The sequence below is a fragment of the Pipistrellus hanaki genome, assembly GCF_964339955.1.
Source record: "Pipistrellus hanaki genome assembly, chromosome: 1".
Classification (NCBI taxonomy): domain Eukaryota; kingdom Metazoa; phylum Chordata; class Mammalia; order Chiroptera; family Vespertilionidae; genus Pipistrellus; species Pipistrellus hanaki.
Window position 1 is genome coordinate 146,592,008 of NC_140503.1, and position 13,945 is coordinate 146,605,952.

Genomic DNA, 13,945 nt, shown 5'->3' on the forward strand with positions numbered 1-13,945 from the left:
AGGAGGCCTTTTCAGGGCAATAGACCAAAAAAGAGAAAATGAGGTATATACTAAGGGAGGCACAGAGAGAACAAAAAGAGGGACCAGATGCAACAGATTACAGCAAAGTAAAACTGTTGAGATATGATAACTGAATTGATCGTCTGGAAGGGAGTTGTTTGAGGAAGAGGGAGGTTATAAAAATGGGATCAAGGTTTAGTTGCACACTTTTTTAGCTACTTCAACTCTATAAGTCTCTTTCTCCTATGAAAAATTAGAAATAGTAAACTCACATGCATGTTGGAAACTTAAATAAGATAATAGAATTAGAGTGTTATGCAGAGAGTTTGTACATAGTTAGTGTCCTTAAATGACATTTGTGACTATCTTATTATGATTTGAATATGACTTTCAAGTTTTAGAAAAAGTCAATAAGCAGATGATTATGCCATTAACCAGGATGAAGCAAATTGATATTTGGGTATATTGAGATCCAAATGCTTGTAATGTATCCATGTAGACATTTTGAACTTGCAAGCTGAAACTAGAGTCTCAAGTAAGAAGAAAGGTTCTTCTTACTTGAGAAGAACAATGAATTAGCTATCAATCACATGGGAAGATTGCAGAAAGAATCAGCAGGTGGAGAAAGAGAAGGAAGTCATAAAGGGTCAGTGAAAATTTAGGAAGAAAACCAGTGCCAAAGCTGAAGCCAAGGACATCTGAGAGGAATGAGTGAAATGAAAAGGCAGACATTCTAATAGTTCATTTTGGCATTGAAAAAGAGATTGAGGAGAGAGAACCAAGATGGCTGGCATAGGTAAATGCCTGTACTAGCTGCCTCCCACAACCATGCCAATATTACAACTAAAATACATAGCAACTATAATCCAGAATCACAGGAAAGCTAGCTGAGTGGAAATACTATAACTAATGAGGTAAAGAAGAAAGCACACTGAGACTGGTAAGAGATACAGAGGTGTGGAATGGGCTGGTCTAGCACCCACGTGTGCTGTTTTTTTAATCAGGAGGGAGATCACCTTTTTGGAGACTGTCTGGAGGAGCAAGGAGTCCCCACTCCACACCAGACCCCCAGCCCCGGATCCCAGAGCAGGGGGAAGAAGTCACTATAGGCCGTAAAAACTGCACTCTATAAAAACCAGTGTGGGTTGAAGCTGAGTGGCATATAGGCTGCTGGAGTCCACACTGCTCCTCTTAAAAGGCTAGTACCATGAACTGAATTTACAAGTTCCCACTTCCTCTGAGCTCCACTGCCTGGCAAGACTCTGGAGGACTCAGACTCATATGGGGAGAAACTGGACTGTCTGGCATCAGGGAAGGGAATTGGGGGCAGCTTTCTTCCACACAGAGGTACTCCCAGCTGTCATTGTTCCCATACTGGGACCTCCCTGGTACAGGGCTGACTGGCAGCCATTTCTGTTTGGACCACCATGATGATTCCCTGAGACCGCGACCAACCCAATTTATAACTCCACCCCAGATGTGTGCAGTGGAGTTTGTATATGAATGGCCTGTCCTTTCTTAGCCTAAAACTTGTCAAACAAGCTGCAGCTAGGTCAGAGAGCCCCAGAACTAGCAAAAAATGGCCCAACGCTGGGCCTTGCACTGACACTTCCAAACTTGATACAAAGAAGAGGAATCTGCAGATCTCTCTGTAGTTCCTGCTGGGTAGCCCTAGGCAGTGGCTAACTTTGCACCTTCCTGGAAACCCAAGAACCAGTGTAGCCAGTGGCCAGTGTGAGACCATACCAGATTACAACTCTTCACATCCATAAGAGACACACACAGGAGGCAGACTCAGTGAGCAACAAAGCCCCACTGAAGCAAGTCCTGTTCCATAAGGGTGTCTCTTGCAAAGCAGCTCTTCCATTATAGTGGCAGCTGGTCCCCATAGCCAGCTGTCCTAGAGGTCAATTCCCCACAATGACACCAACAGCAAGCAATCAAGGCTCAACTACAACAAGACTGTGCTCACAGCCCACAAAGGGGTGCACCAAGAGTGTCCACCTCAGGTGATTGGGGAGGTCAAGCTGCTGGGCCCTATAGGACACCTACCACCAACCCCACTCTATCAACTCAAGGAGACTTAACAGCTCTATCCAATACATAGAAACAAACACAGGGAAGCAGCCAAAATGCAGAAACAAAGAAACATGTCACAAATGAAAGAAATGGAAGAAAGCAAACTACTGGATATAGAGATCAAAACCACAGTTATAAGGTTACACAAGAATCTTCTAGAGACCTCCAAGGAACTTAGTGAGACCTTCAAGGATCTTAGTGAGAAGACAACCTCCCCCCCCCCAAATGGAACAGGACTAGTCAGAAATTAAGCATATACTGACTGAAATAAAGAATAATATACAGGGATTCAACAGTAGATTAGAGGATCCTGAGAATCAAATCAATGTTATGAAATATGAGGAAACAAAAAACATCCAACCAGAAGAGCAAAAATAAAAAGGAATCCAAAAATGTGAAGATAGTGTAAGGAGCCTCTGGGACAACTTCAAGTGTAACAATATCCGAATTATAGGGGTGCCAGAAGAAGAGAGAGAGCAAGATGTTGAAAACCTATTGGAAGAAATAATGACAGAAAACTTCCTCTACCTGGTGAAAAAAATAAACTTACAAGTCCAGGAAGCACACAGAACCTTAAACAAGAGGAATATAAAGAGGACCACACCAAGACATATCATAATTAAAATGCCAACGGCAAAAGACAAAAGGAGAGAACCTTAAAAGCAGCAAAAGAAAAAGAGTTAGTTACCTACAAGGGAGTGCCCATACAATTGTCAGCTGACTTCTCAACAGAGACTATGCAGGCCAGAAGGGAGTGGCAAGAAATAGTCAAAGTGGTAAATAGAAATAACCTACAACCAAGATTACCGTACTCAGCAAAGCTATCACTTATAATTGAAGGTCAGATAAAGAGCCTCACGGACAAGAAAAAGTTAAAGGAGTTCATCACCACCAAACCAGTATTTTATGAAATGGTGAAGGATATTCTTTAAGAAGAGGAAAAAGAAGAAAAAGTTAAAGATAAAAAATTATGACAACAAAGTGACAACAAATACATATCTATCAACAAGGGAATCTAAAAGTCAAATGAATAAAAAGAATCTGATGAACAGAATAAACTGGTGAATGGAATAGAATCAGGGGCATGGAAATGGAACAGACTGATGATACTCAGGGGGAAGTGGGTGTGGAGGGGTGCAGGAAGAGATTAGACAAAGTTCTTATATGCATGTATGCATCACCTATGGAGACAGACAATAGGTTTGATAGAGCCTGGGTTGGGGTGGAAACCGGGTACAGGGGAGCTATGGGGGGTGGGGTGGGGGAAGAGGAACATCTGTAATAATCTCAACAATAAAGATTAAAAAAAGAAAAAGAGGTTGAAAAGAAAGTAGAGTTCTTGGGTTCTTGGGAGTGTGTGTGTGTGTGTGTGTGTGCGTGTGTGTGTGTGTTTATGTCTTCTATTTGTTCAGATAAAAAACAGGCATGAATCAGTTCTTTGTAGGTATGAATAACAATAAATCAAAAGAAAAAAGGTAAATGTAATATCATTTATTATGGATCTACTATATATATTTAATGTTTTCACATTTATTTCAACAAGTCCTAAAAACATTTTGTAAGAAATTATTTTTCTAATTTTCAGATAAGAAAACTGAAATTGAGAAAAAAACAGGAGTTGCCCAAAGGAAAAAAACAAACTTGAGTTTCATAAAGTTAGGATTCAAATCTAATCCTAGCTCAATTTCAAGGCCCTATGATTAGAGGAAAATGGAAATTTTGACAAAGAAAATAAGGGAGTAGAGGGAGTTTAACAGGGTGTTTAGAGCTGCAAAGCTAGGGTATAAAAACAGGGTTTGAGGACTTGGAAAAAAGTAAAATTCTATAATAGCCACTATGGTGCATTTAACAGATTTTAGAAAGAGATTGCTAACTAGCTCCAAAAGCTTAACTGAGACATGAATTTGTAATGCATGCAGTCAAGTGCAGTTATGTGACTTGTTCCAGTTTCTTCAGTTCTAACAGAATATCAATACTGAACAAAGGCCAGACTTCTAATTGTAGGCTAGCCTATTAAAATATATGCTGAAGATAGCAGTTTGGCTATTTACCTATGAATTCTCTAAAACTAAGCTAAAGAATATTGAATATGGAAAGAATATGAGCAATTATTTTATTTAAAATACTGGATCTGTTTAAGGGTATTATTATGTAAGTGAGATAAAATAAGCCTTTAATTTTGAAGCTTGCCCTCTATTCCATAAATGAGTAAATACATGCTGAGCATATCAGGTGCATTTGATGTGGGAAGGGAACCATTATACATGATCAGCTACTAGACTCATCCTATATAATAAAAGCCCAGCGACCATAATGGCATAATAACCAAATGAGCTCTCGACCAGTTGCTATGAGTTGCATTGACCACCTCTGGGTCCCTCCCCCTCCCCTGCTTGCAGGCTCTGATCACCTGATGGCAAGCAGTGGTGGGGCAGGACTGGGGACTGGTGAGGGGAACTGGGTGGGCTGTGGCAGTAGGGCAGGAGTGGGGACTGGCCAGCAAGTGGAAGATGGCCCTGATTGCAGGTTAGGCCTAGGGACCCTACCCACACACAATTTTGTGCGCTGGGCCTTTATAAATAAAAACCACATAAGCAAAGCAGGTATGCTACCACTCAGATTCCATTAGTATACTGCTATACACTAAAGTGGAGTGGAACGATCTACTAGAGAACAAAACAGTATATGAAGTACTGAATTAGCAATGCTAAGAATGACAGAAATAAAGGGCCAATAAGAGTAATGTTCACTGGCCTAAACACATAAAGCCTGTCTTCTGCATAATTGATTCTCAACACCAGTCAGTTAATCACTGCTCTTCATTAAAATACTCTATGTGCTGCAACATCTATCTCTCTGCACCTTCATTCCGAACCCTTGGCCATTTGAAAAAGATTGTGGTTATTGTCTATCAGCAAACTCGCTCGAGGGCAAAATCATCATGCTTTCTCTTTTTCTCTCTCTTACACACAGACACACTCACACAGCCCACCCACTGTCCAAAAGGGCAGTGTCTAGTTAAGTCAATGAGAGCAAGATGTCACAGGATTCTTATCACCAACCTGAGCAATAGAAATATTACCAGTCAGAAGTCCTCCTATAAAGCCCGCGAGAGAAAGTGCATGGAAGAATTATTTTTCATATATATATAATACATATAGTTTTATTATTGATTTTTTACAGAAGGAAGGAAGAGAGATAGAGTTAGAAACATCGACAAGAGAGAATCATCGAACAGCTGCCTCCTGCACACCTCCTACTGGGGATGTGTCCGCAACTAAGATACATGCCCTTGACTGTAGTGAAACCTGGGACCTTTCAGTCCACAAGCCAACACTCTATCCACTGAGCCAAACCAGTTAGGGCTGATTTTCCATTTCTTAAATTCAACTGAAGATTATTTATGACTAAGATCTTATTAACATACACACCAAACTACATGACCTCTGTGGTGGAAGAAAGAAGACACCATCTGGATATTGTTCCTAATTTAAGTAAACAACTGTTGGTTCTACACAACTCCATAGGGGCCCAACAGGGAAGCATATATTTTCCAACCTACTTATATATTGATGTAATCATTTTAAGTGTTCATAACTGATAGAGATGTATGAAATGACATGCTCAAGATAATGCAAGAAAATATCACATTATTTTGCTTAAAACACATTGCAATTTTTGCTATATACTTTATCTTAAATCACAAAGTATCTCTTAATCTGTGGCTAAGTTCTAGTTTATTTTCAGTATTTCAAATACTTTTGATTTAAAAGATAAGTTTTATAGCACTGAATTAATTTTCAGTATTGGACTTGTTATTGACATAGTCTGGGATTTTCTCAAGCATTCTGTTAAGTAAATTGTGGTCCACACCCAATTGTGGATTTAAGTACCAACACTTTTGCTCTTTGTCCAGCCACCTAGCATATTAATTCCCCCAGGAGACATTGTCAGAAACTGGCGATGAGTAATTTATTTGAAAGACCTTATGGATTATAGAAATATTTGGTATTATTATCTTTAGCAGTACTGAAAACATGAAAGAAGTGTAGGTGTTAATTAGACAACTTTATCAAAACATGAAAATTACTCATTAGTAATGAAGAGGCTCTGTTCACAGGTTGTATACAAATTATTAACCTCTCAGAGGAAAAGGGTCACAAAAGAATGTAAAAATGTGATTCAAGGCTTTTTCGTTGTTCTTCCTCCTCCACACAGCTAACAATAAGATAACAGAGGGCACTTCTTTGTTTATGAATGCGTGCAAATGGTTCTTTTTTTCCTTATTTTTAAAAATCATGAGGCTTTTTCCTTTTACCCACTTTATTCAGTAATGACCAAATTCACTGTATTATAACTCCCTGTGAGAGCCTGAAATGAACAAAGTTTCACTGATAGGGAGGGAGTTAGGAAGAAGTGAACCAATAAGTAAGTCAGCTGGTGGGGGGAGGGGTGCAAAATATGCTTGAATTTAAAAGTATGTATTTCTGCAGGACAGAAGTAAGGTCCATTGGTGGATTGTAAGCCTCAAACATGAAAGAATATCTAGTCCTTTCAATAATTCTGAAACAATTTTGTTTGTGAAAAAATTGAATTAATATGTAATAATCTTAAATTTATCAGAATGTGATTATAGCATTAAAGCTATTATAAGGAAAGATCAAAGTATTTTAACAGCATAATTCATATTCTTAATTGTATATTTTTCCTCTATCAGGTTTAACTATGTTATTAAAAAGACATAGCTACCATAATTTAGAATATAACATTTCAACATGTGAGTATATGGTATAATGTTACTAAGAAGGTACGACTTTCGGATTTATATTAACACATTTTTTTCTTGTGTGTAGACTTTTAGGAGAGTTTAACTGCAGTCCACCAGTGGTTAGAATAGGGTTGCAGGGAATTGTGATGTGCTGAATTAATAGTATGGTGGGCAAACACACATGGCTGAACTGAATCACTGACTTACCTGAGATAGATGCTGTGTTTCCATACTGCACTGATCAACGATGACATACAGTGGCTAGTTACTGAATGAATGCACTCATCGGATATATAAGAATTATCATAAAAATTCTTTCCAGGAACAAAAATAATTTTTATTCCATACTTGAAGGACATAGAATAAAATCAATCTACTTTATTAGTTTTAATATAAACTTCATGATGTATTTATTTTAAATACAGGAAAAATATATCCTATTATAACTCTAGATAGTGAATGATGCACATGCTCTTCTGATAACTCTTTTGCTATTTCTTGAAAGTGGGGGGGAAAGTTACATTAGTTGTCATTTTGCTTTCTGGAAATCACAAATACCAATTACTGTTAGAAGTCCAATATCACATTGATGTGATCTAATAGTTAGAATACATGCTTACAAGACCAAAAACTATTTATAGCTTTCAATGTTTTATATTAAATGTTTCTGGGCAATAAAATTATTTATTTTGTGAAAACGCAAATATTGACAAATTCACCAATAGAGCCATTGTCCTAATACATTTTTCTTGGAGCCAGTAGAAGTACAATTCACTTTTTTTTTTTGTACAATTCACTTTTTTGAGCAAACAGAAAATCATTGCTTTTCTAAAGCTGGTTATGAAAACACAAAGTTTGTTTTATGTACTAAGGTAGCATTCCTTTCTTCAAAATCTTCCCTTGGTTGCATTCTTGCAAAATTAATATCCAATAGTGTTCTAGTGTTCTAAAATTTGGTCCTTCAACCTCTTTAATAAGGAACTGGGACTTAATAAAGAGAGAAAAGGAAACACAGACGAAAAACAAATTTAAGCAACATGAATTAATTTTTATGGGGTAAACTCTTTGAATGATAATCAAAATGTATTCTTTTAACCCAATAATAGTTTATTTCATTTTATGTGCCCAATAACGTCTTTTTAAAAATGTTTAACATGTTTACTTACATCATGATTTCTTTGTCTTTATGGATACAATTTGGGGAAATAAATATTCCCTTCTCTTTTTCACTGCATGTGTATTAGTAGGGGTAAAAAACACAGAGTATGATAGCATAGGCCAGCAGTGTAGAAAGTGGAAAGATAAAACTGAAGAAAGAGGAAAAGTGAGTATTTATATGAACCCTTCTGTACCTAATAAAGTCTTATTTAGACTTTTGAACAAAAGAATAAAGTTAAATATTTTTATTTCCAGCACATAGAGTATTTTAATGAAGAGCAGTGATTAACTGACTGGTGTTTTATTTCCTCAAAATATTTATATGAACCCTTATATGAACAGAAGGGTTCATATAAATACTCACAATATCTTCTCCCCAATATTGAACAGGCTATATGGAAGCTAAAAGGACCAGATAAATTTTTTTTAAAAGACTAAAAGAAAGTGTGGAATCAGAGCCTCTTTATAGCAAAACAAAAATAAGTTGACTAATCTTGCAAAATGCTTAAGACAATGAATGACTCAGGACCAACAAACACTACCAACTAGTTGCTTAGAAGCATCATTTTCACAAAGCATTGTGTGCACGCACGCGCACACGCGTGCGCGCACACACACACACACACACACACACTCACACACTCACACACTCACACACACACACACACTCACACACACACTCAATCATTTAATAAAAAGAGTTTTAGACATAAAATGGGGGGGACTTACTGAGAAGTCTTCAAAGATTTTCTTGAGTTCCTTGTGACCATGCCTGTCAGCAATATAAGCTGGATCTGAACCTTCCACGTTTTTTATCTGAGACGCCCAGGTTGCTCCTGAACACTGAAGCAAATGAATAGCCAAGTTCTTTAAGCCGAATTTTGCTGCACAGTGGAGAAGAGTGGGAAGTTCTTTGAAGTGAGTATCTATAAGCATAAGAATTAGTATAATTTAGTGTTGTTATCATATCTGCAATCCTATAAGAAAAAAAAATCTAACACAATCTGCTCCTAAATGTAGTTCCCACGTAGCAGAGCAGACTTTTAATGTGATTTTACATATAAGAAACTGTCAGTGGTTTTAGCAATGCAGAACCCGCCCCTTCTATTCCTCATTTTAAAACATATATAAACTATTCTCACTAGTGACTAGCATTAATGTCTAGCTCTTACTTGTGGGTAAGTTTGACTTGGAAAGGAAGATCAACCTCTCAAATATCTATAATAATAAAAACATAATATGCTAATTGGACTGGACATCCTCTGGACAACCTTCTGGATGAAGCCCCAGTGGCAGGGGCTGAAGCAGAGGCAGCTGCCACGGTGGTGGGGCTCTAAGGTAGCCGCCGCCATGGCAGGGGCTGAGCCCTGAGCTGCACCGGCAAGGCCAAGGGTGAACAGGAATGGGGGCCACGACGAAAGGATTAGAAAAGACAGACAAGAGAAGGAAAGCTGGGACTCAGTGAGATGCTGCTTCCCTAATGGGGAGCCAGCAGCACCATGGACTTCAAACAATGTCTTCATTTTATAGCTGATGCCATGAGGCAAAATAAGGGCATGGTTAAGATGTTTACAGCATTCTTTTTTTTTCCTCTCTTTTTGAGCAGGGTAGCTATTAGATATTGCAAAGTTTATTTTAAGGACCCACATAGAAACAGTTGAAAATAGGAGACTTAATGGATACACTAAAACCACATCAATCCAAAATGTGACAAGAAAACAGCTTCTTGTGTTTTTGGTGAAGCAATACATACAATACAATGACTTATTTTCAGAATATTTATGGGGAACAAAAATGAGGTAAGGACTTTCACTTCTAGATACTAACTCATGTTTGTTTGGCCTGGGTCAATAACGACAACTTAGTTGGCCAAATTCTAACATTTCCCAACTGCTGACTAAGTTAATTTGCAACTTAAAACAGGCATCTCAGTCTGCAAACCCTTGGACTAAAGCCAGTCTGATCCCAAGCTTTACCCAGAAAGGGGCTGGCACACTGGAACTTGAAAGCAAAAATGTAAATCAGATCATTCACGTGGTTGTTCGAAATTGTTTACAGCATTCTTGTGTGTTTTGATCCTACTCAATTACATGCACCCGATCAAGCTTTGTTTACTTGCAGCCTACATCACTCAAGCATATGGGGCCACGTGTTTGGACCATAGGTTCAAGCTTACAACGATAGCTGTTGGCTATAATTATGCTGGGAGAGCTCTGACCTCCAAGCTGGGACTTGCACGTGGCCAGGAGAGGACTGTGCCCTCTCATCAGATCAAGGCTTGAACCTGTCCAAACACTGTAGCTGTGCCCCAAAGAGCCCCTTGCACGAATTTCGTGCATGGGGCCTCTATAACAAAATAAAACACTAAACTGTAATTGCTCCTTTTGACTAGTTGATATTATCAAACACTAAATAACAAAACTAAATAAGTTCATCTATACAACTTTCGTGTTTTCTACTGCCAGGCTGGTATGCTTCCTTCTGAGGATGAAATGAACATTAAATTCCTGGAGGGGTTATATATTAGATTTCTAAGAGAAATTGTTTTTCCAAAAAGTAACTGCTACAGAAGGTTTTATAAACATCTCCAGTTTGAAAATTTCCATTAGGATTTTACAGCTTTCATATCAATGTTTTAAAGTTTGAATTTCATAATTATAATATTTATTAGATATCAATTAGAATCCATCATTAATTATGCATGTCTATAAAGTGATAAATGTACACTGCAATCCCAATGACAAAGACACACACACACACACACACACACACACACACACACTGGTGATGATGATTTGTTATTCTACACTTCCACATGTAAATGGAAAAATACGTGTTATAGAAATTACACACCAGCTTCCTTTAATAGCTGTGGCATTGCCAGTAGCAAGCAAAGGGAAGACTTACAGCAACAGAAACCAAGGCCTCAAAGCAAAAGTCAATTCTTTTCCAGCAAAATTCTACAGCAATGAAAACAGCCATCATGCAATGTTTTTGAAAACTGAATCTGGCCTCATTTACCTCTTTGCTATTTTGCAGTTGAGAAAAAAAAGGAAGAGGAGGAAAATAGACCTTGAGTTTTCAATTCACTTGGATGTTTCAGGATTGAAGAAATTTTGTTTGTCAGTATATGTTTTAACAGAAAACAAAACAAAAACTTCCAGACTTGTTAAGAACTTTATTGTAAAAAAATAATTTACCCTTCAAAATCTGTTGGGACTAAATGGTTGTAGATAAATCTGTTGTCATATTTAAATAATAAATGCATTGGTCCCTTTTTATATGATGTGCAATGGGTCAAAATTATCAAATATTTTATGAAGATAAGCTTATAAATGCTAAAACAGTCTAAGGTAGAAACCAATTTTCTTTTATTTATTGATGCATTTATTTATTTTAAGAATCTGTATTGTTGAAAGTATTACACATTTCCCCGTTTTTCTCCCATTGACCTTATAGACCGCCCCTGCCCCACCCCAGGCCTTTACAACCCCACTGTCTGTGTCCATGGGTTATACATCTGGTACCAATTTTCAAAATAAAATAATATACTTTCTTAAAAATATCTTAAGATATCATTTTCTATTTATTTTCATTAAAATGCTTTATAAAATATAATTGTCTGATGTAATTAACCAGCCAAAGTTATTAGGGAAAAGTATTTGCAGAGTAATATTAGATTTTTACATGCCCTTGATCATGTCTATGCCACATCATTCAATATTTTTTTAAAAATCATTACCTGGCGATCTATGTTTTATGCATTGATCCTAAACATTGCTATTCTGGTGAATTTTTAAATCATTCTCAATGCAGCTGAAAATTTCTATTAAGTAAGTGTTTAATCTTTATAGGAGCAGTTTCACCTTTAAATCTAATCAACCTCCACTGTTAGTAAAATAATCAACATTAAGGTAATATAATATTTTTTTTAAAAAAAACTTCATTAAAAATCTCTCTACTTTTGTACAACAAAAACAGTAATAAGGACTACAACAAGTAGTCACATTTTTTCAAGGAACATTTGTTAACAGTCTTGATACTCTGAATCATGTTTTTTGGCACACCAGAGGAAGTTCTGCTGATTTAAAATTATCTTACTGCTTGCCCTCGCCAGTTATTCTCAGTGGTTAGACCACTGGCCTGCAAACCAAAGAATGATGGGTTCAATTCCCAGTCAAGGGTATGTACCTCAGTTGCAAGTTTGATCTTGGATCTGGTCTGGGCATGTATGAGAGGCAATCAGTCAATGTATCTCTCTCATATCTATGTTTCTCTCTCTCTCTCTCCCCCCTTATCCCTCCCTTCTCTGCAAATCAATTGAATAAAAATATCCTCTGGTGAGGATTAAAAATATATATATTATCCTGCTGATAATATAGGGGACCACAAGTTTGAAGGTTACTTTATCTTTCATTTCTTTATTTTTAACAGTAGCTTAAAATCCATTAATCTACTTGCAACCTTTGTGAAGTTATAGACAGAAAAGGGGTTTGGGGACACCTTTCCCATTTCCTATGTAGGAAAAGAATTGAGTTCCTAGATGATCTTCTAGGTACTGCTCACATACCTCTAATGATAGTGTGTCTTACTTCCTAAGGCACCTGTTTCTTGGTTATATAATCAGTAGAGGCCTGGTGCATGAATTCGTGCACAGGTGGGGTCCTTTGGCCTGGCCAGCAATCAGGGCTGGTGGGTTCGACAAGAGGAAGAACCGAGGGTAGTTGGCCAGCCAAGCCACGGGAGGTTGGCTGTGGGAGCACATTGACCACCAGGAGACAGCTCTTGCATTGAGCTTCTGACCGCTGGTGGTCAGTACACATCATAGTAAACCTTAGGCTTTTATATATATATATAAATTTTATAAAATCATAGTTTTATATATTTACTTTATTTGATTATGATGAAAATGTGATATATTGGTGATTTCCTCTGTATTTGGAACAGGTATGCTTATAAACAGTATAAGACGAGAAAGTTCTTTAGTTAAAAAAATAAAATAAAAAAAAAAAGCTTGCTGTGAGGTAAACCCCTGTCTGGCACGCTCAGCATCAGAGACAAAAAAATGCCTGGACTCACTATTCTTCAGTCTAAATTGAAATCTCACATTTTTTTCAAGGAACATTTGTTAACAGTATGGCTAATGCTTTTACTTAGAGATATTTATTGTTTTTATTGAATTTTTAAAAATTAGTTATTGTCTTAAACTTATAGAATTTATTTTACAGCTTATAATCTTACTATCTGATTAAAATAATAGATTCCTTAACAAGATATTAAAAACCTTTAAATATGCTTAACCTGGAGTATACCTCTGCTTTAATTTATGGCAATTTTCATTTAATCAACAAAGGTTCATTACATCTGTTTTTATTGCCAAAGTGTAAATAATGAAGCCATCATTCACACTAAGGTCTGGCCAATTGCTCTTGACGTTTTTTATGGACAAAATAAAATTTCAGTATCAGTTGTTTCAGCCAATGTCTGTCAAATGGGAATATAAGGAAAATAGAATATAATGTCTGGGAGACATTTTTTCAAGGAAAATCCAAGTGTAATAGTTTTTAAAATAAAATAAATAGATGAGTTGGCACGTAATAAAGAGATTGAGTCACGTATTTGTTTGTGCTGAGCCATTTCTAACAGTTCAAGGTAATCCCTATAAAAGATGGACAATGATTCCATTAAAGTAATCAAGCCAAAGCTTTCAAAAGATTAACCTAGTTCACCAGAATAATAAAGTGGGAATACATGCAAGGTTAGAATATCAGCTTTAAAAATTTAAAACTAATATGAGTATGCAAACTGGAAGTACATGACCATGTAATCCATTTGCTCTCATAAATCACTATCTGTAATTGTAAATATTTATTCACTTGAAGTAGGATGACCAGGTGGTCACTTTAGGACAAAACAATTAAACACACTGCATAGAAAAGA

The 13,945-nt window shown here is 36.8% G+C and overlaps 1 protein-coding gene across 2 annotated transcripts in view; it reads right to left on the reverse strand.

The window, feature by feature from the left end:
• The window catches only part of BANK1 (B cell scaffold protein with ankyrin repeats 1), a 300,521-nt gene that overhangs the window by 155,350 nt on the left and 131,226 nt on the right, over positions 1–13,945 (reverse strand). For both annotated transcript variants that reach the window (XM_084901804.1, XM_084901803.1), the window contains exon 7: positions 8,735–8,931. In XM_084901804.1, coding sequence (XP_084757930.1) covers positions 8,735–8,931 — 197 coding nt within the window. The remainder of the gene's footprint in view (positions 1–8,734; positions 8,932–13,945) is intronic.